Source organism: Aplysia californica, unplaced genomic scaffold, assembly GCF_000002075.1.
Source record: "Aplysia californica isolate F4 #8 unplaced genomic scaffold, AplCal3.0 scaffold00069, whole genome shotgun sequence".
NCBI lineage: Eukaryota > Metazoa > Mollusca > Gastropoda > Aplysiida > Aplysiidae > Aplysia > Aplysia californica.
In genome coordinates this window covers 955,218-968,913 of record NW_004797339.1, presented here as the reverse complement: position 1 = coordinate 968,913, position 13,696 = coordinate 955,218, and the positions used below count along the sequence as shown (strand labels likewise).

The window sequence follows — 13,696 nt, the reverse complement described above, 5'->3', positions numbered from 1 at the left end:
CATCGTCGGTGCTGGCGGGCCCAGTTGAGTCTGACTCGGCGGTGCCTCGGGAGCAGGCGGATGCGTCGAGCAGGGCGTCTAGTCTAGGAATGAGTCCTTGAGCTCTGAGGCGTCGGCGCACAGTCGGGGCACTTATGGTTCTCTGTCCCGGCCACTCCCTGGCTGTCTTGGTAGCAGGCCGGAAGCGATCTCGTAGGTGCAAGACCCGAATGTACTGGTCATGGGCTGGTGTTGTAGCTCTAGGATGACCCGTCTGGGGACCATCCTGCACGGATCCAGACGTCTGCAAATGATTCATTAGTCGATATATCGTGTCTCTTGTCACATTGAAGGTCCTTGCAACATTCGCTACTGGCGTATTGGCCCTCAGCATACCAACTGTCTGATTGCGCTCTTCGTTTGTTAAACGCGGCATGCTGTATCTTTAGATTTAGATGTTTTGAATTGAAACTTTTAACGTTTTATTCTTGGCTACAGATAAAAGATGTGTTGAACCCATAAAATAAAAAAACGTTTGAGAAAAATTACAAAACACGGTTTTTAACAAAACAAGACCTAAGCTTTATTAACTGGGCACCTGATCATAAATGCAGGCTGATCAAGAGCGTCAAGTGTTCACAATCACGTGTGGAAAATTTCAGCTCCATGAGTTTTCAACTTTTCATGAAACACGCAATTAAAATGTGTCTGGTTTTTATTGACGCTAAATGTATTAATACCAGCCTTAGGAAAGTGTGAATCTGTCAGACTTGACAAATTAAATCTTATCAGCATAGTAACAGGAATCTTGTTCATATTGAATGTTTGTCGTTGCACATATAGATAATGCGGAACTGTGTAATAAGAATCAATTAGCATGTTGATAATGTAATGATTCAGCTTAGCAGTAGATGGTTTGTCCTGTAAATCAAAATGGTACTGGTTCAGTAAGTGGCAATCTCAAAATATTCAAGAACTATTGTATCGCTTTGGTAACATGATTTCGTACAATCTTACGGGACAAAGAAACCTATTTGGGATAGGTAATTGTATTTAAAAAAAAAAAAATTTCATTTGGCTATTGGACTTTGTTTCAATTGTTTGAAAGTTTTTGTTCGTATTTGTTTTATACAGATATTCAATCTTTCTTTCTTTTTCCTCACTGCTATTCTGTCTTTTTTTTAAATGTTAAATTTTCAGGTCATATCATCAGTGTGTGTGTGCAGATTCCTAAGCAGGAGACTCTTCGATCAGCAGAGAGCAAACTCAACTGTGTCATTGCCCTGAAGCATGTACTCCAACTGGTGGAGCCCCTTAAGGAACATTTGTCCTACTGCGAGAACAAGATGCTCAAAATGTACTATAAGGTGCATTTTTCGGTACTTATATGCAGAGCTGGTAGTAACGGAGTCCGGTACTTGTACTTACATTACAATTTTTGGTACTTTTACTGTACTCCGTTACATTTTTGAGAATCAGTACTTTACTGTACTCCGATACTTTTTATAAAAGTTTAAAGTATATTTTAAGTACTTTTGAGGCTCAGTGAAAGGGTAAGTGCCGCCGCAGGCCCGGCAAACGGAAAGAGTTTTGTTGCGCATCAATTTTCGATTTCGTATTTTTGGCAGAGTTCAGCAGAGTAACAGAGTAACATCCCTTGTTTTTATGGTGCTGAAGCGAATTGGATGCCACTTTGGTCTTTTGGAATATATGTTGCCGTTGGCTTACTTACTACACTTACTTACTAGACTCTATGAAATTATATATAGTTTGCCTCGGGTGCCGTGGACCACATTGTGTGTCCAAAATCTGGCCTAGTGTTGTCACGTTTTCTTTCTTCACCCTCGTGAGTCGTGTTGTCCACTGCATTCTTCACTTATTCACTCCACCGTTCAGAGATCTAGTTCAGTCATTGCTCTTCGATCTTCAGTTGTTAGGCTACGTTATGGATTTTGTGTTGAGCACGTGTCTCTCCAGGTAAGTGGATGCTGGACATTTTACGTTTGTTCGGCATGAAGCAAAGGATGCTTCTACCTATGCAGGCTTCAAGGTAGTTTTGAAGTGCACGATATGTAAGAAGGACCAGAGTGCCAGCAATAATTCGTCATCAAACCTGGTGAAGCACTACAAGAGAGTTCACAAGACCATCAACATCGAATCGACCCCCAGCAAGAAAAGAGCCTTGCCAGAGGATCAAATTACAATGATGAGTTTTGCTGTCAGGCGGGTAAAGGCGGATCCCTCCGTGACTCAGGCTGTGACGGACTACATCGTGACGGACGTCCTGCCCATCTCAACCGTGGAGAAGGAGAGTTTCAAACGGCTGATTCAAGCTTTGGTGCCTGGAGCTGCCATCCCATGTAGAGCCTCGATTGTCAAGTGTTTGGAGGTAAGCAAACAAAAGTAAACTAGAATCTATCTCTCTGTCAACTCTGTCACATCTCTAAAATAAATTTTAGGCCAGTCTGTTCAGTCTCGGAGTCCTATCAGATTTTTTTTATTCGGTCTCGAGTCTGATGAGATTGTTTTAAATTCGGACTTGAGTCAGAAAATGGGTTTTATCTATTCGGACTCGGCAAGTGAGTTATATGTGAGAGTAAGAAGGTTACAATATTAATATAAACTGTCCTCTGGGAATTTTAAGTAAAACTAAAATTAGAACATCTAGTTTCTAGGACTGTGTAACTGTCGCGCCTAATCGGCCCCTTAGTTATGTCGGAAATGACGTAGTGTTGGACTCTATTCTGGGTCCGAATATAATTTTTGTTTAATCAGACTTGAGTCGTAATAGATTATACGTACCATTTCTAAATTCTCTAGTCGCTTATTTTGTGTTTGTGGGTGCTTTTCGTAATAGAACAGTAAACAATTTTGGGCGGCACTGCACGACCGTGCTTTATGGATGAACGGCGCCTGCAATCAGTAGTTGGTTTTATTGCCGGCATTTTGTATAGCAATAATTTTCATATATATGTACATTTGAAAAAAAACCCCGGCAACTTAGAGGTTAGTGGGTTACTGTTACCCATTTGAGAAGTCCGGTCAACAAATTTGTTTTGGGTGGGGGTTTTTGTTTTCAAAAAGAAGTATTAACCTTAATTTGAATTAATGTGTCAGTTTGACTGTTGATGTAGGGGAATCACTAAGGGTAAAATGATCTGACATGCTGATTCTTAAAAACATAAAAATCTGCCAGTTTTATGATAAATCCTGTCCTTTATTTTGTCTTAATATTGGATGATTAGCAAATATTTTGTTTGTTTGTTTGTCCCAGTATATTTGCTCAGGAAGAAGAGGAGGAGGATGGTGAGGAGAGCATCAGCGTGGAGCCTGTCTCTATCTCTGATTTAAAAGAGGGTTCAACAGAGACCCTGTATATTGCACTGTCCCCTCAGCAACGCTGTGCAGCGCACACCTTGAATCTTGTAGCCAAAGAGGCCATGAAGATGGACAGTGATGTGGCCAAAAATTGCTGGGTAAAGGCGAAGCTGCTGTGGAACAAGCAGAGCAGAAGTCCTCTTGCTGCAGGTAAGTTCCTCATCATATTTCTCTATCCTGGACTAGCCTCTTGGTGGTATTAGTGTTCCATGTCTTCCCACTTTCTGTACATCAATTTCTGTGATTCTTCTCCTGGTTTCACAGTCTTCCCCTTGATCTTTTACCCTTTGGATTCCAATCCAACACTTTCTTTGTTATGCAGCTGCCTGACTTCCTGAAAGTATGTCCAATCCATTGCCACCGCCTTCTTCCTACCTCATCTATGACTGGGATCAGTCTTGTTTTCCTTAGCACTTCCTCCTTGGTGACCCTGTCTGTCCATCTGATCCTCAGTAATTTTCTTAGACACTTATTCAAGAAAACCTGGATCCTCTTTATGCAAATCTAAGATGCATTCCATGTCTCACATCCCTACAGTAGGACTAACTTCACATTCGAATTGAAAATCCTTAGCTTTGTTCGAAATGGGATATCCCTGGTTTTCCAAATCCTATTCAAAGAATGAAAGCAGCCTGGGCTTTTCCAATGTGGGCTTTTTTTTGTGCCATGTGTCTTGAAAACATTTTTTTATCAGCAGGACCTTTTTTTTTTACTATCCGCTGCCAACTGCCACTCATTTCCTTTTGTTCTCACTTTTTCCTAGAGACAATCTATTCAGTTCTGGGAAGGTATTTGGTTGTTCCAAATGCCACAAGATGGAACTACTCGTTTGATGCAATGGACTGCTTACGAAAGGTGAAGGCATCCCTAAATGTTCTGATGGACAGACTTGGGGGAACCCACTTTAGTGAAAAGGAATTGACCTACGTCAAAGATTTCTGTAAGCTAAAGGAAACTTTTAATGTCTTATGTGTGTTTTTTGTTTGCTTGTTGTTGTTTTTTTCTGGGAAAAGTTCTGTGGCTTTAAATTCATTGCATTTCATCACAACTCAAGATTTCATTGGTTGTTAAAACTATTTTTATTTTCTTTGTCTACTATTTGTAATTTTGTAATCTTGTCTCTTTTGGTGATTTTCTATGTGTTTGGGTTAGTGTTTGTGCTAGGAAATAGTAAGTCAGTAAGATTTTGGAAATGATCAAAATTCCTACTTCTTTTTTAAACTCATTTATTATAGATTTTCTTTACTAATTTTTGTTATCTCCTTTGACTTTTCCAAGGTGATGAAGCCTTTTTCTTTTGCGCTGGACCTGCTTCAGGGAGAGAAGGAGACCACCCTGGAGCATCTTCTGCCCACCCTGGTGGCATTGAAGTTAAAGATGACATCCCTTCTGGATAGTGCAGGACGCTGCAGGACTTTTTGTCTTGAACTCCTGGCAGGACTGGATAAACAGTTCGGGCCTATGTTCGACGACAAGACCTGTATCTTGGCTGCAGTTGTGCATCCCAAGTAAGTTAATTATTTATGAGAGTTTGCCAAAAAGTAATGCAAATTAAAAATTTTCACATTAAGAGGTAGGTGGGCTGGTTAGCTAGAAATGAACACCTCTCTCTTTCTCTCTCTCCCTCTCTCTTTCACTCTAGTCATTTTTATCCATCAAAAGCACATCTATCCAGCATCTGCACAATATTGATTTCTTAAATGTAAGAATTGCGTCCAAACGTCAGCATTGAAATTATACCAATCTTGGATGAGAACGTGGGGATTCAGACACAGGGTACTTGATTTGGGAGTTTAAGGGCCCACAGCATCACTCATTTATCACCACCATTATTTCTAAAATCACCTTTGCTCTCAGACCCTTGACTTACATCTATAATCCTTGAATTTCTATCTGTAACATTTACAGTGTGTGCATAATATAAATGGGCAAGGGTTAACAAAAAATTAATAGAAATGAACATTTAGTCTTCAAAAGTTACAGCCACCATATAGTGCGTTGATTATGTACATGTATTCTCAATGTCTTGTAATTATTTAATGTCTTTGTGCATGGTTGTAATGCGTATTGATCATTTTTCAATTATGATTTCTAATGAAAAAAGGGTGTATGTTTTTCATTTCTCTCTTTCTTACTATAGATTCAAGCTCTCATTTCTTCAAAATGACAGCAAAGGAGAGAGCCAAGCAGCTGTTCATAGACGAACTCTCCAAATTTGAAAAGGAGTCAGGTCGTGAGGAGGAGGTGGTTGACGATGGCCTCTTTTCCGTCTTCGGTGGAGCCGAGGAACCCGAATACCTGGCAGCTAAAGACACCTCCCTCGGCTGCCTGGAAGCTTTTCCGGACGTGAAGGCCCTTTTCCGCCAGTGAAACAGCATCCTCCCATCGTCAGCACCAATAGAGAGGCTGTTCTCGTTGGGGGGGCTCATTTTTGTGCTCAAGAGATCTTCATTCAGTGACAGGAATTTTGAGAATCTCCTCTTGGTGAAGTACAATAAGAGCTTTTGTTAGTTAGATTGTAAGGTTTTCAACTGAATCAGGGGTACTTTCAAAATTTGTGTAATTGAATAGTTGTTTCTATTGGGGTTGGGGGGGGGGGGGGGGTTACATAAAAGTGAGTGATTCTGATGAGGATTTCTGTACTTTCTGTTTCCAACTTTTCTGTTTCCATTTTAGATCATGCTATCAATTGCAGTTTAATACAGGCCTATTGGTTGTTTTTTTTTTTTTTTTTGCTTGCAATTTTTCAAGCAGTGATTATTTTTCAACATTCTCAAAATATCTGTTCAGGGTGAAGTTCTCTTGTTTGTTTGCTTTTTCAATTTCGTGGACCATTTCCACATATATATTATGTTCTGTGTATATATATATTCAAATGCTTTGTTACATTTTTAATAATCATTATCATCATCCGGTGCCTTGCCGACTGGCGTGGGTGATCATGGACCTTCACTTCACTCTGTCTTGCATTGCAGCAATGGTGTCTGTTGTTCTTGCTGCTCCTAGCCATGTTGTCATCTTGTCCAGTATCTTTTCCCTCTGTCTGCCTCTGCCTCTCTTTCCATCAAACTTGCCTGTTGTTACAATATTCTCCAATTCTTCTTTCCGCATTGTGTGTCCGAAGAAATTTGCCTGTCACTTTTGTATATTCGTCATGAGCTGTCTTCTGCAATTTGCTTCAACCAAGACTTCTTCATTTGTTTTTCTAGTTGTCCATGGGATACGTAGCATGCGTCTTATGAACTATACTGTGTCACCACAATTGTTCTTTCCAGCTGTTTATTGATTGTCCGTGCTTCGCACCCGTATTATAATAATAATCATAATAAATGGTCTAATTTGACAAATATACTGGATGTTATTCGATATATGACGTTTTGCATTGGCATAGAAGTGTTTTAGCATATTAGCAGAAAGTTCTCAAAATGTACTCATGAGTACTTTAAAAAAAAGTACTTGTACTCAAGTACATTTTACAGGAAAGTTCTTTTACTTTATTTAAGTAAATTTTTTAGATTGTACTTAAATTTGTACTTAAGTACTTTTTAAAAAGTACTTTAACAGCTTTGCTTATATGACTTAACTGTCCTGCAAGTGCCATAAAACTCTTTAAAAAAAACCAGCACTCACCTATTGTAATTTATGTAGTAGCAGTTATTCAGTCTGTATCTCTTGGAGAAGGTTTACACCAAAAATGTTGGGTGCATATTTTTTATACTATTTTTGAGGCTCCTAATACAAGTATTTAGTGTTTCGTCATGTGGTCCAGCCTGTTGCAGCATCAATAGTGTATTCATAATGAAGCCATACTTCTTCACCTTGTTGACTCACTCACTCACCATCGTATGGTATCATGGTTAAGTTTTTTACCTTACAAACAAAAGGTATGGGTACACCTTCCACCAGGGGAAGATATTTTGTGTTTTGTTGTCTTTCTGCTGGAATGTACTCAGCATTGGTGAAGCAGCCTGCCCTCCATATGAAGTCAGTTTAGATAAGGGTACCCTTGGACTCTTATAAATATGGCTACCTGAAAGGCATGGTACCCTACAGTCTGATTGGAGAAAATTATCACTGGCAGAAAATCAGCTGCCCTATAACTTAAACAGCCGAAGGGTGGTACCCCAGAGCTCAAGCTGAAGGAGAAGTCTGTAAAATCAAAGCAATGAGTTCATTGTCCCTTTTTTTGCTACTATACCTAGCCAAGTTTCTTAAAAAAAGAAGAATGCTGTAATCTGTTTTATGATTTGCTGTAAGATTGACAGAAAGTCTCAATATATTGTGGAAAACCTCTGCAGTGTGTATCATGTATGTATATCACTATTTGACTTTACATGCTCCTACTGCTTATAAATATGTCATGTTCTTCTTGTGCTCACACGGAGTCAGAAATCCTCAGGTTGCACATGCCACGTGTCATTTTGTTCTCATGTGAAAGTGAACTGTGCCAGCAAGCTATCGTGAAACGGTCTAGGCTAATAATGTTCCAGTAGGGATGTTGGCAATATTTATCAGTCTACTTGTATATTATGTTCAACTTTTGAAGGTTCCTTCAGGTCTCTGTGGGCCCATTAAACTTGAAAGGCCCCCATTCCAATAAGTGTTAAAAAAATTTGTCTTGTTTTTTTGTAGGCTACGCTACCTTATGTCTTGTAATGGCAAAATAGATAGTTGCCTTTTAGATGTTTGATAAACACCTTTTATTTTCCAGGCCCTTGATGATGTACGATTCAAGACTATCTTGGAGAAAATTGGGGAAGTGATCAATGATGCAACCCACCTGGAGAAGGGAGCCTTACAGCAACACTATCAGAGATGTGCAGCCATCAAAGTAGGTTTACTTTTACTGGGAGAAGGAATATGGAAATTGAAATTGTTACTGATTAGAGTTATGAATGTCTATGTACTTTTCTTGTGCAATTGCTTAGCAATGCCCATGGAGCGCGTTTTGTTCTGCCGATTTTTGGCCCCCGCCGCGGGGGTGTTTTGTGGGACGCACTAACGCAAAGGTTGTTGTCTTCAACTTGCTCTCACGCCGCTTCTCGTGAATGGATATGAATGAAACCAATCAGAAAAGAGGTCAATCTCGTAGTATGCAGTTTGACAACATTGTACCCATCCAAGAAGTAGTCGAAAAAGTTTGCAAAAGTGGTTGATGTGGTGCGCTTTGAAGATTTTTCGGAGCTGTAAGTTGTCAAACTGACTGATACGTTGTACACCATTTTTCTTCATTCCCTTAATATTTCATGTTTCTGTGTTTAGCGGTTTTGGCGTAATCTTTAAAAATGTGGGAGTAACTAAGGGAAAAATCGACATTGCCGTTTGCGCCTACTGGGTGAATGACCGTCAGCTGGGAAATTTCCACTGAGTGACGTCATCAGCCATCGGTCGCCTCGGGCGCTACAAACGAGGTCCCGCTTATGTGAACCGGAAGGGGGGGGAAAGATACTTGAAAACTAAACGGGGGCCTTGATAACTTGCATTTTTGTTGCATTTTAGTCACAATACAATAGATGTAGTCATTTTTATTTGCTTGATTGCATGACAGAAGAATAGAAACAGAAAAGCAAATATCTTGAGAAGTGGTATGGCATTGTGTTTGCGTTATTAAAGCCTATTCCCCCCTCTGGGGAAAGCACACACTTGGACTCGTCCTGTGTGCTCTGTTTGGAAAAGTGAGGCATTATGATTGTTATTAAAGAGTACGGTACTTATTTAGTCCAGTCTGGGAAGATAGTCCCGTTTTTACATTGATAACGTTCACGCGTGAGTGCGTGCGTGCATGTGTGTTTGCGCGTGAAAGAGTGAGAGAGAGAGAGAGAGAAGGGGGGGGGGGGGGGTGTAAATATGTTACATTTATAGTATGAGTTGTAGCCTACACATGCGAAATATTCCCATGATTTGTAAACTATATTATCTAAGCGCATCTTAATCTACCACACAATAGGACACTGACCAACACTGGATATACACAGAGACGATCTTATTTTCTATAACAAAGTATGCATGCTTTTACTGGTAGAGAACTGGATTTATTAGACTAATAAATCCAGTTCTCTACTTACATTTTTATGACAAATTGATCCAGAGCATTGCTTAGCAAGGAGGAACCTCTTATGTTGCCAAGTTCCATTCAAATATCCTGACTTTGGGAGAAGATATGACTGATAATCTTTGTAAATCTGTAAAGAACGCCACTTTTGTACCTGTTAATGTCTTTACACCTCAAAAAGTATGATAGATATTAAAAATTTGACAGCATGACTAGTTTCTGCATTAAAAACTGTACTAGACCTTCAAGTTTCATTTACATACTCCAAAAAAAAGGCGAACTATGACAAATATTGTCTCAAAACGCACCGAAAACCGCCACATTTTTACCTTATAAACGTCTTCATAACTCAAAAAGTAGGATAGCCATGAAAATTCTGAAAGCAGGACTAGATTCTGCACTAGAAAATGTACTGGGTTGCCAAGTTTCATTTAAATACTCCTAGAAATGAGCGAGTTATGACAAATATTGTCTCAAAACTCATCAAAGAACGTCCCATTTTTTTTTCATTATATAAAAGTGTACCAAAAATTAATTGATTAAAAAATTCGTAACGTTTTTGTTTATTGATGGATTTCAAAAATTCAAAAAGTTCCATGCTCTGTGGAGATAAAGCTACAAAATGCACCTATTTGCAAACACTTTCTGTTAAAAAATTTTTTTTTCGTAGTCATTGCTAAATTGCTTTTTTTGTTCTGAGACGTTGTTGTTTGTGTTTAGTTAAAGTTAATCAATAGTGTGTGAAAGTCATGCTCGGTTGCAAGTGCCATAAAACACTTACTAAAACAAAAAAATCATGCTCTACTGGTCTGTAACTGAAAAGTGAAAAAAAATAAAGAGAAATTAGCTTGGCTTAAAGAGGTTCAGAGCCAGAACTGACCTGACGAATCTATAAGCCCAACATGAAATCAATTGGACAATAGAACAAATACATGTTATCAAATAGATAACATGGTGACAACAATTTACGTGTCTTAATGCTTGTATAGTTTTGTTGTTGAGTGTATCTATGCCAAATATCGTTTAGGGGAAAAAGGATTTTTTTTTTGGGTGTCAATGGCTTTGTGTGTTCTCTAAAAACGAATTTGAAGTGTTTTAGGTGTTCTATTGTATTTTCTTAATTCAGTCATTTCAGAAATGGAGTTTCAGACCACTCTTGTGTTGTTTATGTTCCACCATGACATATTATTTCTTTTTATGATGAAGTACTTTGATCTCTCAGTCTCTTTCTCCGTCATCACATTGTAATTTGAAGCATGGTTTTCTTTTCATTTGTAAATAGACATGATGGTAATTTTCTCATGATAATGCGATCTCTGTTTGTCCAAAGACAAAAATAAATGGTGAGTAGTATGGAATTTGCATGCAGATTCTTCAAGTTTGTTTGATCTGATTATTTTGTTGATTTTTCTGAGAGAACTTATGAACTTCTTGATGTTGGTTTTGGGTATTCTTAACGTGCCCCACAGCTAATGCAAAAGCTGTTTTATATTGCACATAGAGCTTGCTATTTAGTGGGAATCAGGGCAATATAAACTGTTTATTGTTATTATTATTCATTAAAATTCTTTTGGAGCCCAAAATAGCCACAAGAGTTTCCGAGGAAATGAAGCTAAAATGATGTGCTTTATTGTGCCTTGGCTGTTTATGTGCTCAATAAGTTTATTCAAAGGGATCAAGCAGTGTGCTCTTAACTTTTCACATGAGCAAGAGCATTTTCATGCTGAAAATTTGGAGTCATGTTCCAATACTGATTTCTTTGTTGGAGAATTGCTGTTTTGATGTGTTTTATAGCGACGTCAGCTTTGATTAGGTTCTCTTCAGCTGTAGTCTGAATCACAGTCAAATACAAGAATGCTCAATCAAATTCAACTCAAGTATGCAACTTTTTGGTCCATTCCGTGACTTAAGTACTCTCCAAAATATTAAAATTCAATAGTACTGTAATGCTTGATAATGATTTCTTTAAAGTTACAATTTCAGCACAAATTAAAGTATCGTGGATAAAAATAACAAATGCTGGGAGTCTGAGGATTTGTTGTTCACATTATTTAAAGGTTCATAATATTGTGGGATGAAGTTCAATTAATTTTAGGCAGTTTAGGTAGTTGCAATTCCTAGAACTGCAAAATGAATCGATCTTTAGTCTCACCATAAAATATTTTGCAAGCAAATACAGAGATACCCTCAATATGCATGGGGGAGAGGGATATTATTATTTTACTGTCTCATGGGATGCCTCTGGTACACTCCAAGCATTTAAGATCTCTGGATTATCTTTGATTATCTGTACTTATGAGTCTTCTTTCCACATTACTTTTTAGTTGCTCTGTTGACTTAATGGTCTGGTCTTGCAGAAATAGGCCGTTGAAGTCCCACTGGGAGTCTGCCGTTGAAATCATGTATGTCTTCGAATTTATTTTGTCCCTATACCATAGTCATCAGTTTGTGAACTAGCTCCCTCCACCCATCCCTGTTTTCTGCCCCTCTTAGTACATCGTCCAGCTACAGTCATGTCCATTTTGGGTTTTTGTCCTCCCATATTTTCTTCTGTCAGCATCTTCTTCTCCCTCCTTGTGTAGAGCACTGGAGGATTGTCTTAGAAAGCCCTAGAGCTTCTTGGATGGTTGGAGGGCGCAACTGGTAGGTCCTGCTTTGTTTCTGCCTGTCTTGCTTTTTCCCTGCAGTAGATGACTGTTGTTGTGCCAATGTATTTCTGTTTACTCAAACAAAAACCTGTGTGGTTGTGTTATGTTTCATGCCACTTCAGTTTGTGTTGCTTCACTGCTGTCAGGATGTCTTCATGTGGCCCACTGACTTGACTGTTTCTGTTTTTCACTTCATCATTGGCGATATCATTTTTAGACAATTTTTACACATTTTAGTTTGCAGTTGCCTCAGAGAGTAGGCCTATAACATTCTATTTTGTTGTAGCAGTCATGGTGGTTTGTAAATCTTTGTAGTAATATTTTTGCCTCAATTGTTTGGGTGCTCTTCTACCAGTTATTTTAAATTCAGTTAATTTGGTTGTATTTTTACTTCTTATTTGTTTGTCTTGTATGTCTTGCATCAGTTTGTGTTTTTAATCATAATGAGGTATGCCCTTTCCTTGGGGGAGTAAAATAAACAATGTGTGGCATTTGTAATTCTTTAATCAAATTTGTCTATGATTATTGGATGCAGTTTTCCGTCAAGAATGGGACTAAGGGACTATGATCAGACCAGCTTGTCATATGTGACCGACCTTCTCATGATGCAAGTGTTGTGAGCTAGTTTTGTCACTTAAAACATAAAATTATTGAATCCTCAAAATCCCCCACCCCACCATTTGCAGTGACAAAGCAGTCCATGAAGTGCTTGTTATTACCAGTGAACAGTTCATCAACTGTTCTGTATTAAAATTTGTAACTAAGACTAAGAGTCAAGAATTTGGGTATTTGCTGGATCCTGTCTCGTCAAAAGTTTTTGGGGGACTGTTGTTTGGGAAAGAATGGGGGGGGGGGGGGGGGGGGGGGCACACTGCGATATTTGTTTCCCTTTTGTGAATGTACATAATAGATTCCTTACTTACTAGCATTTTGATACTTGGTTTTTAAGGTTTGCTTGACGTGGCAAGACGCACCTACACAGAGCTGGTGGATGATCTAGAGAGTAAGTGAGTGTTAAGTAAAATAGAAAGATAAGAGTCTCATTAATGAGTTGCTAAGTTTATATTGATCAGTTTTTTTTAATTGGAAAAGAATCTCAACAGTATGTTTCCTCTTGTATCTGAAGAGAAGTTGGTGTTCCGGTTTTTCATAAAGCTTTGTATTCCGTAAATGTAGATTTTTTTTTGCTTTGAGAGCTCTAATGAAGTATGAAACTTACACAGAGAGCAAACAGAAGTTCACCGTGGTGTCCAATGTAAGGCATAGATATTTTGGGAGAGTTCAGAATTTGATTTATAAGACATGACTTTATCCTTTCTTGTAAAAAACATCTGAAAGCAAAATGTAGTACTTATCAATAAGATGTGAGGCATGTTCAGAGAGTAAGTACCACTGCATATTTCTCTTGCATCAAGATTGTAATTTGCTCCAGTGCAATGACTTCTCTCTCAGTTGGTCAACAGTAGAGACTAATTTGTGAACTTGTGTCTCAGCAAAGAACCTGTATATCTAAGTGGGCTTTGAGGTGGTTATCAGTTGCGACTGATAGGTCTTTCTTCATTACTTTCCCTCTTTACTGTACTTCTGTTTGTCTTGCTTTTTGCTAGCACTAAATGATCGTTATTGTGCCAATGTGCTT

The 13,696-nt window shown here is 38.6% G+C and overlaps 2 protein-coding genes across 3 annotated transcripts in view; both read left to right on the top strand.

Moving 5' to 3' along the window:
* The window catches only part of LOC101861565 (mutS protein homolog 4), a 49,417-nt gene that overhangs the window by 20,260 nt on the left and 15,461 nt on the right, over positions 1–13,696 (top strand). Inside the window, exons 10-13 of the mRNA XM_035968605.1 lie at positions 1,180–1,346; positions 8,069–8,188; positions 10,740–10,752; positions 13,007–13,060. Coding sequence (XP_035824498.1) covers positions 1,180–1,346; positions 8,069–8,188; positions 10,740–10,752; positions 13,007–13,060 — 354 coding nt within the window. The remainder of the gene's footprint in view (positions 1–1,179; positions 1,347–8,068; positions 8,189–10,739; positions 10,753–13,006; positions 13,061–13,696) is intronic.
* On the top strand, positions 1,374–5,905 carry LOC118477350. Of its 2 annotated transcripts, XM_035968595.1 has the most exons (5): positions 1,374–2,368; positions 3,254–3,507; positions 4,121–4,212; positions 4,636–4,865; positions 5,498–5,905. In XM_035968595.1, the coding sequence occupies exons 2-5, from the start codon at positions 3,420–3,422 to the stop codon at positions 5,574–5,576; spliced, it is 489 nt and encodes a 162-aa protein (XP_035824488.1). In that variant the 5' UTR covers positions 1,374–2,368; positions 3,254–3,419; the 3' UTR covers positions 5,577–5,905. The 2 variants fall into 2 exon arrangements, with proteins under 2 accessions (XP_035824488.1, XP_035824487.1); XM_035968594.1 differs by lacking the exons at positions 1,374–2,368; positions 3,254–3,507 and having other exon boundaries at positions 3,873–4,212.

Coding starts and splice junctions, on each gene's coding strand:
- LOC118477350 (XM_035968594.1), top strand. CDS start 3,979: ATGAAAGCAGCCTGGGCTTTTCCAATGTGGGCTTTTTTTTGTGCCATG. Junction 4,213..4,635: donor CAATGGACTGCTTACGAAAG/GTGAAGGCATCC, acceptor GACTTTTCCAAG/GTGATGAAGCCTTTTTCTTT. Junction 4,866..5,497: donor GCTGCAGTTGTGCATCCCAA/GTAAGTTAATTA, acceptor TTCTTACTATAG/ATTCAAGCTCTCATTTCTTC.